Below are 14,491 nucleotides of genomic sequence, written 5' to 3'. Positions count from 1 at the left end.
AACGACATTCTCACTGTCGATGGATCAGAATTATTTTCAAAACAGACCTGGCGGGCGTTTATCTCTAAATATCTGATTATAAGAAAGAGCCATTAAATTTGACAACTGTATAAAAAAACAGATGCCAATTAGCAGAAATCAAAAAGAAATAATTAACTGAAAAGCGAAAGGTATCAAGTTTACATCAAAACATCTTATTTTAGTAGATTTTACGCAATGAATATCCTGTTATGGTATTAGGTAGGTATAACGTTGTTAGGTCTGTTAATTAATTATATTGTAATTACTAGCAGTGCCCGCTGTTTAATCCGCATGAACATTATTTGTGTGTTCTATGTGTTATTCTGATATATAAGCTATATTACTGTAAAGTTTCATCAAACGACTTTCAATAGTTTTTGCGTGAAATAGTAACAAACATCTATCTATACATCCATACTCACAAACTTTCGCGTTTATAATATTAGTAAGATAATCTATCCATCTACTACTCCCACTGGTTCAACTGAAAATCAGCGTTTAGGCTTTACAGCCTAGACACAAAGCCGAGTGGTAAACAATTTGGACGCAACTGTATTTCTTAAATAATTAGTTATAAAACTATATTAATGATATTCTGAATGTCTTATTACATGTTTGCTCTGTATGCGCCAAGTAAATTTAGTTTTCTTTCTTTATTTGAGTGGAAACATAAAAACTAACAGCAATGATCGATAACTACTGCCATGAATAAAACAGCGCGTTTACACATTCAACAATCATTTATTACCTCGGAACGGTAAAAGAAATCACAATTATATAAAAGTGCTGGCATCTGTTACTTTGTACATTCTAATTGCAACCTTATATGTTGATAATACAGTTCACAAGGCGATTTATTGTTGTACCGTATTGACAATGAGTTAAGATCCATAAAGGTTCGCAAGGAACTCGTCTTAGGTGTCTAATTATACATTGTAATTTAGACTTTGCAGCAACGGAATTGAGTTCAATGATCGCGTAGTGGTGCTAAAATCCATATATGGTGCCAATTGTTGAACGCAACGAGCAAGTCGGCATGAAAGTATTGACGATTGCATTTACATGTCTCAGAATGATTGCTACCAGGGCTGCCAACCGTCCTTCCAACGAGAATATCTAATACTCGTACGATATTTTTGAAATTCTCCTTATCCGAGACGAGAATACATACGAGAATTTTGGTCTTCGATACGTGGATATATTTTTTAAAATTGGAATGACAAATAGGCCTGTGGACAAATGTGGGCTTTTACCTGATTGTAAATGGTAACCGTTGATAATATTATTAGTATTATTAGTGTCTGAAATAGATAGACATGTTTGTACGATATTTTTATCTACGGAATTTGGCCAACATCTTATAATACGAGGTTTCAAATCCAAAATGAGCCAAGATACGAGTTTTTTACTTCTTTTTAATAGGTACAATTTTTAGGTTGACAACCCTGATATAAGTTGGTATGGCGCAACAGATTGAGAATCCGGTTTACTGTTGCTAGAAATATAATTATATTGTTCTCGTCATCTAATAATATCTAATATAAATAGCATATACTTTGTTACAATAACAAAGTAGCTGTTTTCTTCCGTCTAATTCACATAATTCTAAATCTTGTAGTATGCCAGCCTTGCATTAGACTTTTTTTTATCATATCATACACACCAGGGGAAGTGCAAGTGCAATAACAAAATACACAATACAGCAGTTATAATAATACTTTTTAATACAATAATTATATACATTATGTATAAATAGATATATTTCTATAAATATATATACATATTTATATTTAAGATATTGAATACCGTTACCAGTTTTATTAAACAAAAGATGCGCATCAATACTTATTTAATGCGCTCAGAACCTTGTAGTTTCTAGACTAATTTTCATTAATTACTTATGTATAATTATTACTATATTTGTACTTTGGGAACAGTAAAACATGATATCACCTATTATTTATATACTACCAAGTATACTGTACTAGACATTCTTAATAAATAATAATCTTCTTATACATAAAAGTGAAATGACGTATGTTAGTCTCATTAAAACTATATAACGGCAGGAACGATTTGGCTAATTTTAGTTTTGAAACATTCGTAGAAGTCCAAGGAAGGTTTAAGTGGTGCGAAAATATCACGAAATGTAATGGAAAGGAGCGAAAAAACGACTGTATTTTCCCATACTAACTGTTAGCGTATGGTGCAAATAGGGGTCGTTTAATTTACCGCGTAACTAAACTTCAAAAACCTTTATTTAATTCTGAGGCGGAATGGAGATCGTAGGGTTAGTTAGTAATTATTAAAAATAATCCTCGTTATGATATCAGTGTACATTATATAACTCTTTTTCAGTGTACACTCGGTTGCATCGCTTCACGGTGCACTGAATACACTTTGTGGAATTATTACTGACCTACTTCTACTTGTATACCTAACAAACCGTACTAAAACATGGAATTAGACTAAGCTAATATTTTTTCATCGACTGCTCAAATCTGCACATACTTTTTATATTTATGAATTTTCCAGGCGACTTCACAACATTGTCCTCTGGGCGGTAAGGCCATTAGTTAGTTAGTATATTACCCCATTGCTAGCAATGTACAATGACTAGTTGACATTCACACGGTTTCCCTGGAAACTATCATATTAAATTTCTAATGAATTTGTCACAGTGGGCTAATTGACTTGACCTTATACTCATCACCCTCCACTGTTGTCCTGCCAGAGTAATACGTTACCGCAAATTTTTGCCATTCCGTTATCGTGTCCTGTATTGGGCTCTATTACATAAAATAAAGAAAAAGGTCAGTATTAACGAAGTTAGGGGCCGCGCCTAGTATCCGCAATAAAACGTTAAAATAGGTGTTCCCACGTGTTTAAGAAATGGTTTCTAATTCGAGTTGGAGTAAAGCGATCGGTAACCGCTGAGACAATGGGGGTCACCGACCTGGCGACCGGCGTGACCACTGTTAACCAGATGTGAGACAGATGCGCAATTAGGCATGAAACTTTAGAATCAAAATTGTGTCTCTTGAGGACATGTCGAAATGCGCAATTCGGCATAAAACTTCAGAACTTGTCTTTTGTTCACGATTTTCTTCATGTTTTTTATAAATTTACGGGTATTTAGGCGTCTCGTCCTCACTATGACACGAGTGACTAGATGCCGATATTTGCTTATGTTAAATTAATAATAATCTGAAAACAACTCACACGGCGCCATCCACAGTTCCAAGTTAAGCAGTAATATATAAGTAAAAATGTATCTATATACATTTTTTTGTAAATACATACAGAAACACACAAACCGATACTAATAAATACATATGTTTGTACCGTACGAGGAATCGAACCCGCGACCATCGGAACTAAATTGGTATGCTGAACCGTTAGACCACCGAGGGATATTAATTTGGTTTAAAAAAAACACCAATTGTGTATAGAAATAATACATTAATGTGACTTGACCTTTTTTTTTCAATATTTAAGAGCAACGCTCTTGTTGGTGGAGCTCTTGCCACTTACCATGATTTTCCATCATATGACTTGACTTATTGGAGTTATTAATATTAAAATTTTAAATTTCTTATTATGCTATATACTATATTTCACAATCGCAACTTATGTAGGCTTACGAGCTTATGTCACTATGTTTATCGCAAATCGCCTATAGACATGTTTTTTTTTTTTAATAATAAATTTGTTTATTTGGTCTCACAGGCATTGATGGCAACAAAATCGATGAGTATGGTGGTCATGCATTGTATTATCCAAAACATGTAGTATTTTGGATAATATTATTCCAATTAAAGAATGAATACTTAAGACTTGAAAATGTAAGTGAACATATTTTAGCATTATAATAGTTTATAATAATTGTACATATAATTGAAATTTTTGTAAGTTTTCGTTAAATAAATACAATTTACTATATTGATAAATTAAAACTACATAAAAATCCATTTAGACACGGAGGGACATTTAGCAACGTTTAGTAACGGTTCACGCTGGTTGCAAAATGGTTTCCAGGGGGAATCGCGTGGAGGTCAACCTGATAATAGTATATTGCTAGCAAAGGGGTAATTAGCCCACATTAATATCAATGTCCTACCTATATTAGGTAAGGTAATAAATACAGCAACTGTTTACTCTCAGATAAAGTATAGAACGCACGTAATGAGGGGGTGTTATAGATATGACAATGAGGTTAATGACCTATCTATGGGATTATTGTGGAGAGACATGTGGTCGTAACAAGTAGTGTAAAGGAAGACGTTAATTATCATATACTATTACATGCAACTTCGTTGGTAACTTCACGGCATCTGAAATGGGGGTGCTCTGAGATATCTTTTTTATGGGTGATAATGGAATGACCATTAGCGCAGGCAGGCACCTGCCTGCGCTAATAAAATCATTGTGACTTATTCCTGATCATGACGCCATTCTTCACTGGTGGCCCGCCGACGAATACCGTATACACATGTCTAAATTATAGCTTAATCGCATCATAATTTAATTTCATTGAAGTTTTTTTATAAAACAATAAATTGGCAATTAGATACATTTTTATAAAATTGTAAAATAACTGTATATTCCATAAATCTATTCGTCATAATTTCCGCTATAATTCTAACATAATTAGTGCAGCGGTTTTAGTGTACCTATACTTTTTTTATTAATGGGTTTGATCTATTAACATGTGTTTTAGACCTACAGCACTGCGACCTACATATATCTATTGTGCTCGCCCCTTTTTTAAAGTTCATTACCTAGACCCGTCAGGGACAAAAATTGAAGGATATATTCTTAGGAGCGATGGTTTCTATCTCCTCAGGATAGAGTGTATACTTTCCAAAGGAGATATTTCGTTTATGCATGAGTGGGCTACAATCACATAGAATGTGTAGTTTAGTGTGTAACTACAATAGTATAAATCAACAGCATCGAATCTCGGACAGCGGTCTACCCGTCACCTTAAATGGTATCGTGTGAAAGACTGAGTGGGCGATTATGGGCTGAGTATAAAGCACAGAGGTGCAAGAACACTTAGAAATGTGCCGTACCAGTTTCAAAACCATTAGATATATCGCACACTTAATATGGTACTGGATTAACACACAAAATTTAAATTTCTTGAATTTTGATTTTAAAATTTAAACTAGTGTAGATTTTATTATATATATTAATAGATATATTTATGTACATTACATGCACCACCTACCCCTTACTTATCTTAATGTTACTTTCTCTACTGGTAGTCTGGAAGAGATTTCTTAGCGATAAGACCGCCATTTGTATCAGTTTATGTAATATATCATTTTGTGTGTTTTCTTTGTCTGGTTTAAATAAAAAAAAATTCTAAAGATTATTTTTTGAGTTAGGCCCGTATTGTACTTCCACACAATAAAAAAAAATATGTGCTATATATTAAGTTATTGGCGATAACAATATTGTCTTAGGGGCCCAATAACTGAACATATAACCCTTTATTAGGGATTAAAGTCTATTTTCGTGATACCCAATGATATTATTTAAGTAATCGTTTACTGAATTTAGTTTTACCGAGACTTTGTACAAAGTCGTCTGCGTGTATACCTTTGTGTCGCCTATTTTAACAGCCAAGCAATTGTTTTGCAAAATAATTTGTAACGGTTGAATTTGCGGTGTGTGAAGATATGATATCATAATCCTCTAGAATATAGCAATGTATGGGTGATACCACGTGTCATGATGTCAAGATGTCCGTGGTGCTTTCATATATATATATAACATATATTCGACGGCCTCTGTGGTGAAGCGGTTTAGACGCGATGGTCGTGAATTCGATTCCTCGCACTGTACACACATTTATATTCATGTTTGTAATGGTCTGGGTGTTTTCTATGTATATTGTATATGTATTTACAAGAAAAAAATCTAAGTATCTATCGGTGCTTTAGTATCCATAACACAAGCTTTGCTGAACTTGGGACTAGATGGTGCTGTGTGGTGGGTTATTATTATTATATAACCCATCCTAAGTATATATGTACACAAGTACACACAGGTTGCCACCTACCATTAGATCGGTCGTTAGTTTGATATTCCAGTTACATAAAAAAGTATTATTAAAAGTTTTAATTAGCAAACTATGAATAGTGATGGTCATTTAATAAAACATTTAAAATCTTCATATTAGAAAGTATAAATATTAAGTTAATGAGTAGGTGTAACACAAAATACCTACGTAAATTATGTTAATTGGTATTCAATTTACATAATGTGTACGTTCATATTGTATTATAATGAATGTAGGTACATTCTTTACGTTATATTATTTATGTCATAGATGGATTAAGATATATCTAAATATTAATATTTATGATTTCTATTGTTGTGTATGTAGCCAACTACTTGATGGTTTTTATTATATTATTTTAAAATTTTATAATACTATTTGTACATATGGTTTCAACCGCGTGAAATTTATAGCCTATTTGTTATTCTGATGTATAAGTTGTGTTATTGTAAAGTTTCATTAAAATCCAATCGGTAGATTTTGCGTGAAAGAGTAACAAACATCTATCCTTCCATAATTACAAGGCTTGCTGTTGCTCGGCTGAAATAGGTACCCTTGTTACTTTTTTACAAAGTGTATTTCAGTCGATTAAATGCATTTGTATACTAGATCAACAAAATTGAGTTGTCTTTGCATACTCTATAAGAGAGATACAGATATAGATAGATATACAGAAATTTAATTTGATTAAGACAATAGTCATACGCACGGTTAATTAAACCTAATTTGGTATGCATATAAAGAGAATTTTGCGTACTCCATAAGTAAGTGTATGAAAGATGTAGATAGACGTAGAACTTTAATTTGTATAAGACAATAGTGTCACATCTACATGTAGAACATCATTGCAATGCGAGATTTCAACTGGAATCAGTTGAAATCTCATTGACGAAATCGTCATGCGCACGGTTAATTGAACTCAATTTGGTTTTCGTATAAAGAGAAATTTTATGGAGAAACCGTTATTCTATTCTGTGTGGGCTCTAATAATGGTATGAGGTGTTCTTCTTTCATGTTGGATACTAGTAGCCCGTCCTGGCTTCGTCCGTGCTTACAGCTTTGTTTCACATAATAAAATATCACAGCTATAATGTACCTTTCAACCAGTGGAAGAATTAGTCAAATTGGTGCAGTGGTTCCAGATTTTAGTTTTCTCATAACAAAATCTGCTTTCTCTTTCTCTCTCTTTATTAATGTCTCTTTCTCTCTCTTTAGTGCATCTGGGTAGTGAAGCGAACCTTTGTATTTTTTATATATGATTATGTTGCTTGCGTTCAACGGTTGGTGTGGAAAGTGATAGGATGAGCCTGTAGTCAGGTTAATTAGCCACACGTGGCAAATTATCATGATGGTTTCCGGGGTAAACCGCGGTGTGGTCAACCTGACGTGATACATTGCTAGCATTGGAGTTACTAGTGCACATTACTAACAAGAGTACTCTTAATATGTTCATTTTCTTTATAGTACCTATTTTTCATTTTAGAATTAAAAAAAAACCCAAAATAAAATTTAGGTCTAATTATAACGTAATTTCGATTTAAGTCTATAAATGGAAGTAATATTCAAATACGGTACGTAGTACTACCGCCAGCCTGAGGCGGCCCCCTATCAGCTGTGAGTGTCGGAGGGGTGGGGGTGTACAGGGGGGGGGGGACAAATGTGAATCGCGGGCGGGGTGGTGCCCCTTATTGCATTATCCTTGTGTGTACTTGTACTTTGAATGAAATCAGAGTACATGATGATAGAGAAAAAAAATATTTTTCTTAATTTCAGTTTTGTTTTTTTAAAAAAAAAAAGTTTTTCATCGTTTTTACGTATCTTACTCCAAGGAATTGTCAGACCTCATACTGTAAGGAAAACAATTGTTAGTATATAAAATAAATATACAATACAAACGAGAGAAAGAGGGCTGTTTTTTGGTGATTAAAATACACTAATACAATCAACACGTGGTTCTACAGAATCTCTCTTTCATTATATATGTAAATCTAAACAATATTGGTAAATATAGCATATGTATAGCATAGCATATGCTGGAGTAGGCTACTGTGTGTGACAGATAGATGGCTGAAGTCACACCGTAAATGCTCCACTTTATATTACAAATTACTATTTAATATTACGAATAACAACTCATATTTATTTACATAGTATAAGATTTAAGTCACCACCACTGTCTGTTCGCTTATACTTTTTAATTTACGCAACAGATATTAATGCAGTTTTTACCAATAGATAGCGTGATTCAAGAGGTTTATATATATATAACTAGCTTTTGCCCGCGGCTTCGCTCACGTTAATTTATCCCCTTAGGGGTGGAATTTATCAAAATCCTTTCTTAGGGGATGCCTACGTTATAGTAGCTTTATGCATGCAAAATCTCAGCCCGATCAGTTTAAAATTGACAAAGTTTCATATAAACTTTCATCCCCTATTTTATCCCCTTGGGGGTAGAATTAATCAAAATCCTTTCTTAGCGGATGCCTACATCATAACATCTACCTGCATGCCAAATTTCAGCCCGATCCGTCCAGTGGTTTGGGCTGTGCGTTGATAGATTACTACGTCAGTCACCTTTGAGTTATATATAGATATATGCGTGTTATAGTATAGAACAAGCCGAGAAATTCAAAGATTTGTAATACATTCGTGCAAAACTGGTACTGGTCGCCAGTTAATAAATAAACTCCATAAAATTTTAATGACATTCTCATTAATCTCTTCCACCATAGCCGTCAATATTGACGGCATTTCGTCCCATACTTGTGTAACGTTATTTATTAAATTGACATAATAAATTATATTACACAACACATGTCCGTCTGATTTAAGATGCTTACGTACGAATGTAAATTACTCGCGTAGTAAATAACATTAATTTTATCTTAAAAGCCCTTGTAGGTTTTGAATTATGTAATAACAATTCTAAAACTAAACTAAAAAAACTAATCTATTATACAATTTTACAGTTATGTGCAGAACATTTAATATTTGAAATTGGAAACGTACGTTATTTTTTGCATATGTAAATCTCCAATGATGCGTGGAAAATTAGTATACCTATCAATTTTAGTCAAATACAATTGAGAATTTTTGAATAATAACTGTATATAAAAAATTGTGTGCCCGTGTTAAATTTAAGTATATAAATTTAAATATAAAATATAGCCTGTGTCATTCTGATGCCTGGATGAACTGTGTGAAAGATGATATGGTAAAAAGAAAGAGAAAATATTAAAAAAGAAATTTCTTCTTTATTCGAAATAAATCAAAATTTCATTCTGAATATTATTCACGTAATTATTTATTAGACTATAATAGCGTAAAGTAAAAGCAAATTTGATCATATTTTAGTCAGCCATTCAATGCGTGGGAGCGTTCCGTTGCAAAGGGTGTTTGTGTTGACTAACTTCATTCATGCCACCCTCTTTGTGCCACCCCATTGTAGTAGGTAACACTCCGTAATTTTGGAATTAAAATAACAATTTAGAAAATTTGTTACAAAACAATACACTATGCTAAAATATCATAAATTCTTTTTATAAAAGGTTTAAAAGCAGATCTCTCTGCTATTTCTTTTCAATAATGGTGTTAAGTACTCTAAATTTACTGCTACTTTTTGTAACTCTCGGTAGTTTTGGTTTTAGTTTTTCGTATCTGAGCTTACTCTCCTTTTATGCATATCGTCTATCAGATAGTCCATTCATCTTTTCTTAGTTCAAACTCTCCTTTACATCCATTTCGATAATAAAAACCTGTTTTTAGTCGTGGTCCACATCCCTCCGCATGATATTTCCATACCAAGATAATCAGTTTTTGAAATTAAAATAGTAATTTGGTAAAATTTGCTACTACGCAATAATTAAATTTAAATTAGCAAATGTTTTTTTATTTAGGAGTTAATAGCAGATTACTGCTATCGTTCTATTTATTTTTAACAACCTTTGATGTAACATTAAATTATGTTTCCTTCACAAAATTTTAGTAGTGAAACTGTGGACAACTAACGTAATGTATTTCAAAATATCAACCTTCTATGTATGCAAATATTTTTTTACAATGAATAATTTCAAAATACAATTTTATTACTACTTGAATGAATTTTTAAATTCATCTATGGAAAGCTATATTGTATTATCTAGTAGTTATGGTCTGTACATTTTATTTTTAAGTGATCCCTACATCCCTACTTTGTTTAGCTTTCTCAGTGTGTTGTTGGATTGGCCGGGTATGTACTTACGTGTATATATTTATGGGTTTGGGCTAACTCGATGCTAAAAGAACCTGTACCATTGCAAGCTGCATAGAAATATTGTATTGGCCCTTTTTTAGAGTTCGCTGCCTAGGCCCGTCAGAGAGAAGAATTGAAGGATATTCTTAGGAGCGATGGTTTTTATCTACCAATTATTTACCAAGTAATTTTCTTACCAGGCAGGGTATGGAGAAGGAGAACGGCGAGGGCGGCGAGGGGGGAGGTAAACCACCGCCGGACGGGTTGCTCGACGCGGCTGGACTCTTTGGAGGTGAGTTTGTAATACATTATCTGTGGTAATACTAACCAATATTGTTTTACGTCACTGGAAGGCAAGCTACTTAACGGTACCCTGTCCCATATATACGCTGCCCTCGGTGGACTAGCGGTTTAGCACACTTCCGATGGTCGCGGGTTTGATTCTTTGCAGGATACAGACATGATTGTTCTTTGTATATTATGTATATATTTACAAAAAAAATATCTGAATATTTATATCAGTTGTCTAGTACCCATAATACAATCTCTGCTTACATTGGGACTAGATGGCGTTGTGTTAATTGTTGAGAGGTATTATTATTATATCACTCGTTCTACTGGGGTAATATATTCAAACATCTTTACCTAATTATTATTAAATTACTATGACTCAAGAATACGACGATATCTTGGTGCAGTTTAGCACAATATATGACTACTACTGATGACCTAAATTTATTCGATGACAAAAAAACATTGTCACGACCAAGGACAAGTTTAGGGGCGCAACGACTTAGGTCTACCTATTTCACAACTTGGCATGCTATTGCTCGCGAAAAAACCGGATTTCCATGCCAAAATGACTTTTGTTACCGTTAGATATTTCACTCGCATTCTGTAATGGCCTAATGAGTCATCTAACTGAGTCATTAGACAAAGATTGGACGAATGATAATTCAAATCTATGCTAATATTATACGTATAAATGCGATCGTATGTCTGTCTTGTTACCCGCATTTCGTGCGTTTCTTTATTTTGAGATAAGTACTCGTAATAATAACCCCGCATAGCGTGATCTAGTCCCAAGTTAAGCATAGCTTATGTTATTGGTACTAGATAACCGATATACATTTTAATTGTAAATATATACATACATAGATTTTTTTTAATACGTGATAATGAAATTTATTTATTTATTTATTCATCCAAAACAATACAAATTGTGTAGGATAACATAATTGTAACATTACAGTAAACCTTTGTCAATAACATAATAGCAACTTAAATATTAAATCTAGGTATGTCAGCTAGCATAGAAATGGAGCATCCGTCTGCATACATACAGAGAATTCTTCTAATGGTTGATTATAAAATGGTGTATCCAGTTTGCTATGCTGGCTGGGACTGGCTAGCAATAGAGGATGCTGCAAAGCAATGGAGGCTGAGAATGAGCATGAAGTCAATTATAGCAATATACCTGACTGATTTAACCAGGAATTAATAATGATGTTTGCTAGGGGGACGTTTCCACGTGACGTGGTACATTATATCCTAGAAATAGGCCCTTGTCTTCCCTTTCATTCATAGAGTATGAATTAGTCCATACGAATTCATACTCTATGAATGAATGGGAACTCTATGAATATGAAGACCAAAGAAATAGATACAGCATCCATGCAGTATCTATTTCTTTGGTCTTCATATTTGAATATTACACGCTCTCATGTACCGTGATGTCACAGCGTCGCGAATTAGCTAAACGATTATTATTATTATTGCAAGACAATTCACACAGCGCCATCTAGACTAGAGTTAAGCTAGTTGAAGCCTGTGTTATGGGTACTAGATAACTGATAGAAATACATAGATATTTTGTAAAATATATATTATATATAGAAAACACCTAAGCCGACACAAACAATCATACTTTTTGATTACAAATGTTTGTGCCGTGCGAGGAATCGAACCCGTGTCCGTTGGAAGTAAAACGGTGTGCTAAACCGCTAGACCACCGAGGTCGTGGGATTACAATTATAAATTTGTCATAATAAAATTGTTACACATGATGACAATGATTACGAATCTCTAGTACCCAAGTTGATCGCGTGGTAATCTGCCGTGTAAACCCGTCCTAGGTCACCGACCTGCGATCTTTACGGTTCACCTAATGTGATACATCTTATCACAAAGGAATAAAGTTTAAATTATTCTCGATCGATCGTTTCTGCTACATACAGTTGGTTGAGCATGAATCTTATTAGAAAGTAGTAGAGTTGAAAATTAATTCGAAATTCTATTGAAACTGTGAGTGATTGGTGTGAGATGTTTATGTAGGGATTAGGGAATCGATGGGGCTATTTATAACATGCTCTGTGTGAATGTGCCGAAATAACTTGCGAATACGTCCTCCACGCTGGAGACGACCTCCCGTCGTGACGATTAATAATAATATTTTCTTTATATAATTACCAAATTACAATTTAAAGTTATTATTGTTATTTATATATATATATACTATACTAATATAAAGCTAAAGAGTTTGTTTGTTTATTTGAACGCGGAAATCTCAGGAACTACTGGTTCGAATATAAAATTATTTTTGTGTTAGATAGTTTATTTGTCGAGTAAGGCTATATAACATTACGTTACAACCAATAGAAGGATTAGCATTAGTGAAAACCTTGAAAAACGGGGAAAAATATATATTGGCTACCGTTGCGTGCGCCAAGTTCAAGTTACCCCAAAAATATGTATAAAGGTATTATTCATCTTTAAATGATCTAAAAAAAGTGAAGCTTCATACCGATTGTTATCTTATGAATGAAAAATAACAAGAGAATATATTGTTTCCAGCATACTGGGGTCGAGATGGCAGCGCGGGCGGCGGGGCGGCGGCTGCCCAAGCTCAGGCGCAAGCGCAGGCCCTGTTCGGCTTCAGCGGGCGGTACCCGCCACCGACAACCCTCGGGGTGGCTGCCAACCAGGCGGCGTCCCTCGGACTACATCCAGCTGCCAGTAAGTATAATCTTCTTATTTTAAGGTAAAAGAAAATTATTAAAAAATTATAAGGTATAATTAAAAATAATGATTTAAAATACTACATCCGATATACCTCATTTTATGCTATAAAATATAATTTCATCTGTTAACCTCGCAGCATATATTTTCTTTTGAGCAGTTAGAATGGTAAACAACTTGATGGCTCATCTGATGGTAATTAGTAATTTAGGTTGCCTATATAAGTACACACATGAACAGCACTACGGATGTCACATTGTCATATTATCCCTCGTGCGTTGTCATTCCGGAAAAGTAAAATGTCATTCCCCTTATCCTGTATCGTAAGTATCGTTTAGAAAAGTCAATCTTTTATGGGAAAAAATTATAATAAGCTACCGAAGGATATACTGGAATTACCTTTAATTAAATTCAAAATATCTGTTAAATCATATTTATTGAGTAAAGCCACACGAAACGAATGCTTGAATGACAAACGTGCATGGCAGTGGTAGTTCATGAACGAGATTTTCATTTAATGTTAGACATTGACGACCTCGGCGGTATAGCGGTCTAGCACACCGCTTTACGTCCGATGGTCGCGGGTTCGATTCCTCGCACGGCACAAACATTTGTATTCATGAATATGATTGTTTGTATCGGTCTGGGTGTTTTCCATGTATAATATGTATGTATTTACGAAAAAAAAAAATCTATGTACTTGTATCAGTTATCTAGTACCCATAACACAAGCTTTAGGTAGCTTAACGTGGCTCTAGATGGCGCTGTGTGAATTGTCCTGAGATAAAAAAAAAAGCATAATAAGTACAAACGATTTAATAGACACCTACATAAAGTAAAGAAAGTAAATCAACTGGCTTTAAAAAAAACATTAGTTTCTTGTCAGTTTTTCTCAATCTGTATACTGAACTGGGCGGTAGGGAAAAAAATATAATACAAAAAAATTGTCGTTCATTAGCAGCTACAAAGTCCTACATGAGTAAATGATGATCATTTTTGATTTGATTTGATTTTTAATTTCACTCCCAAATATGTTCATTACAGCCGAAACACAGCTTACAAAGCAAGTTGTTTGGCGGCTCGAATATATGCGACTGTCTAAGTATTTTTTATATTCTACTAGTTACTCGCCCCGGCTTCGAGCATGTATA

General features: G+C 33.9%; 1 protein-coding gene across 1 annotated transcript in view; it reads left to right on the top strand.

Annotated features, from left to right (window-relative positions):
• Positions 1 to 14,491, top strand: part of LOC131855264 (bromodomain adjacent to zinc finger domain protein 2B-like) — an 80,938-nt gene that overhangs the window by 25,021 nt on the left and 41,426 nt on the right. Inside the window, exons 3-4 of the mRNA XM_059206508.1 lie at positions 10,523 to 10,614; positions 13,176 to 13,337. Coding sequence (XP_059062491.1) covers positions 10,530 to 10,614; positions 13,176 to 13,337 — 247 coding nt within the window. The 5' untranslated portion in view covers positions 10,523 to 10,529. The remainder of the gene's footprint in view (positions 1 to 10,522; positions 10,615 to 13,175; positions 13,338 to 14,491) is intronic.

The sequence above is a fragment of the Achroia grisella genome, unplaced genomic scaffold, assembly GCF_030625045.1.
Source record: "Achroia grisella isolate CSIRO2021 unplaced genomic scaffold, CSIRO_AGI_Agris_v1 utg1360, whole genome shotgun sequence".
NCBI lineage: Eukaryota > Metazoa > Arthropoda > Insecta > Lepidoptera > Pyralidae > Achroia > Achroia grisella.
This window is presented reverse-complemented; position numbering and strand designations above follow the sequence as displayed.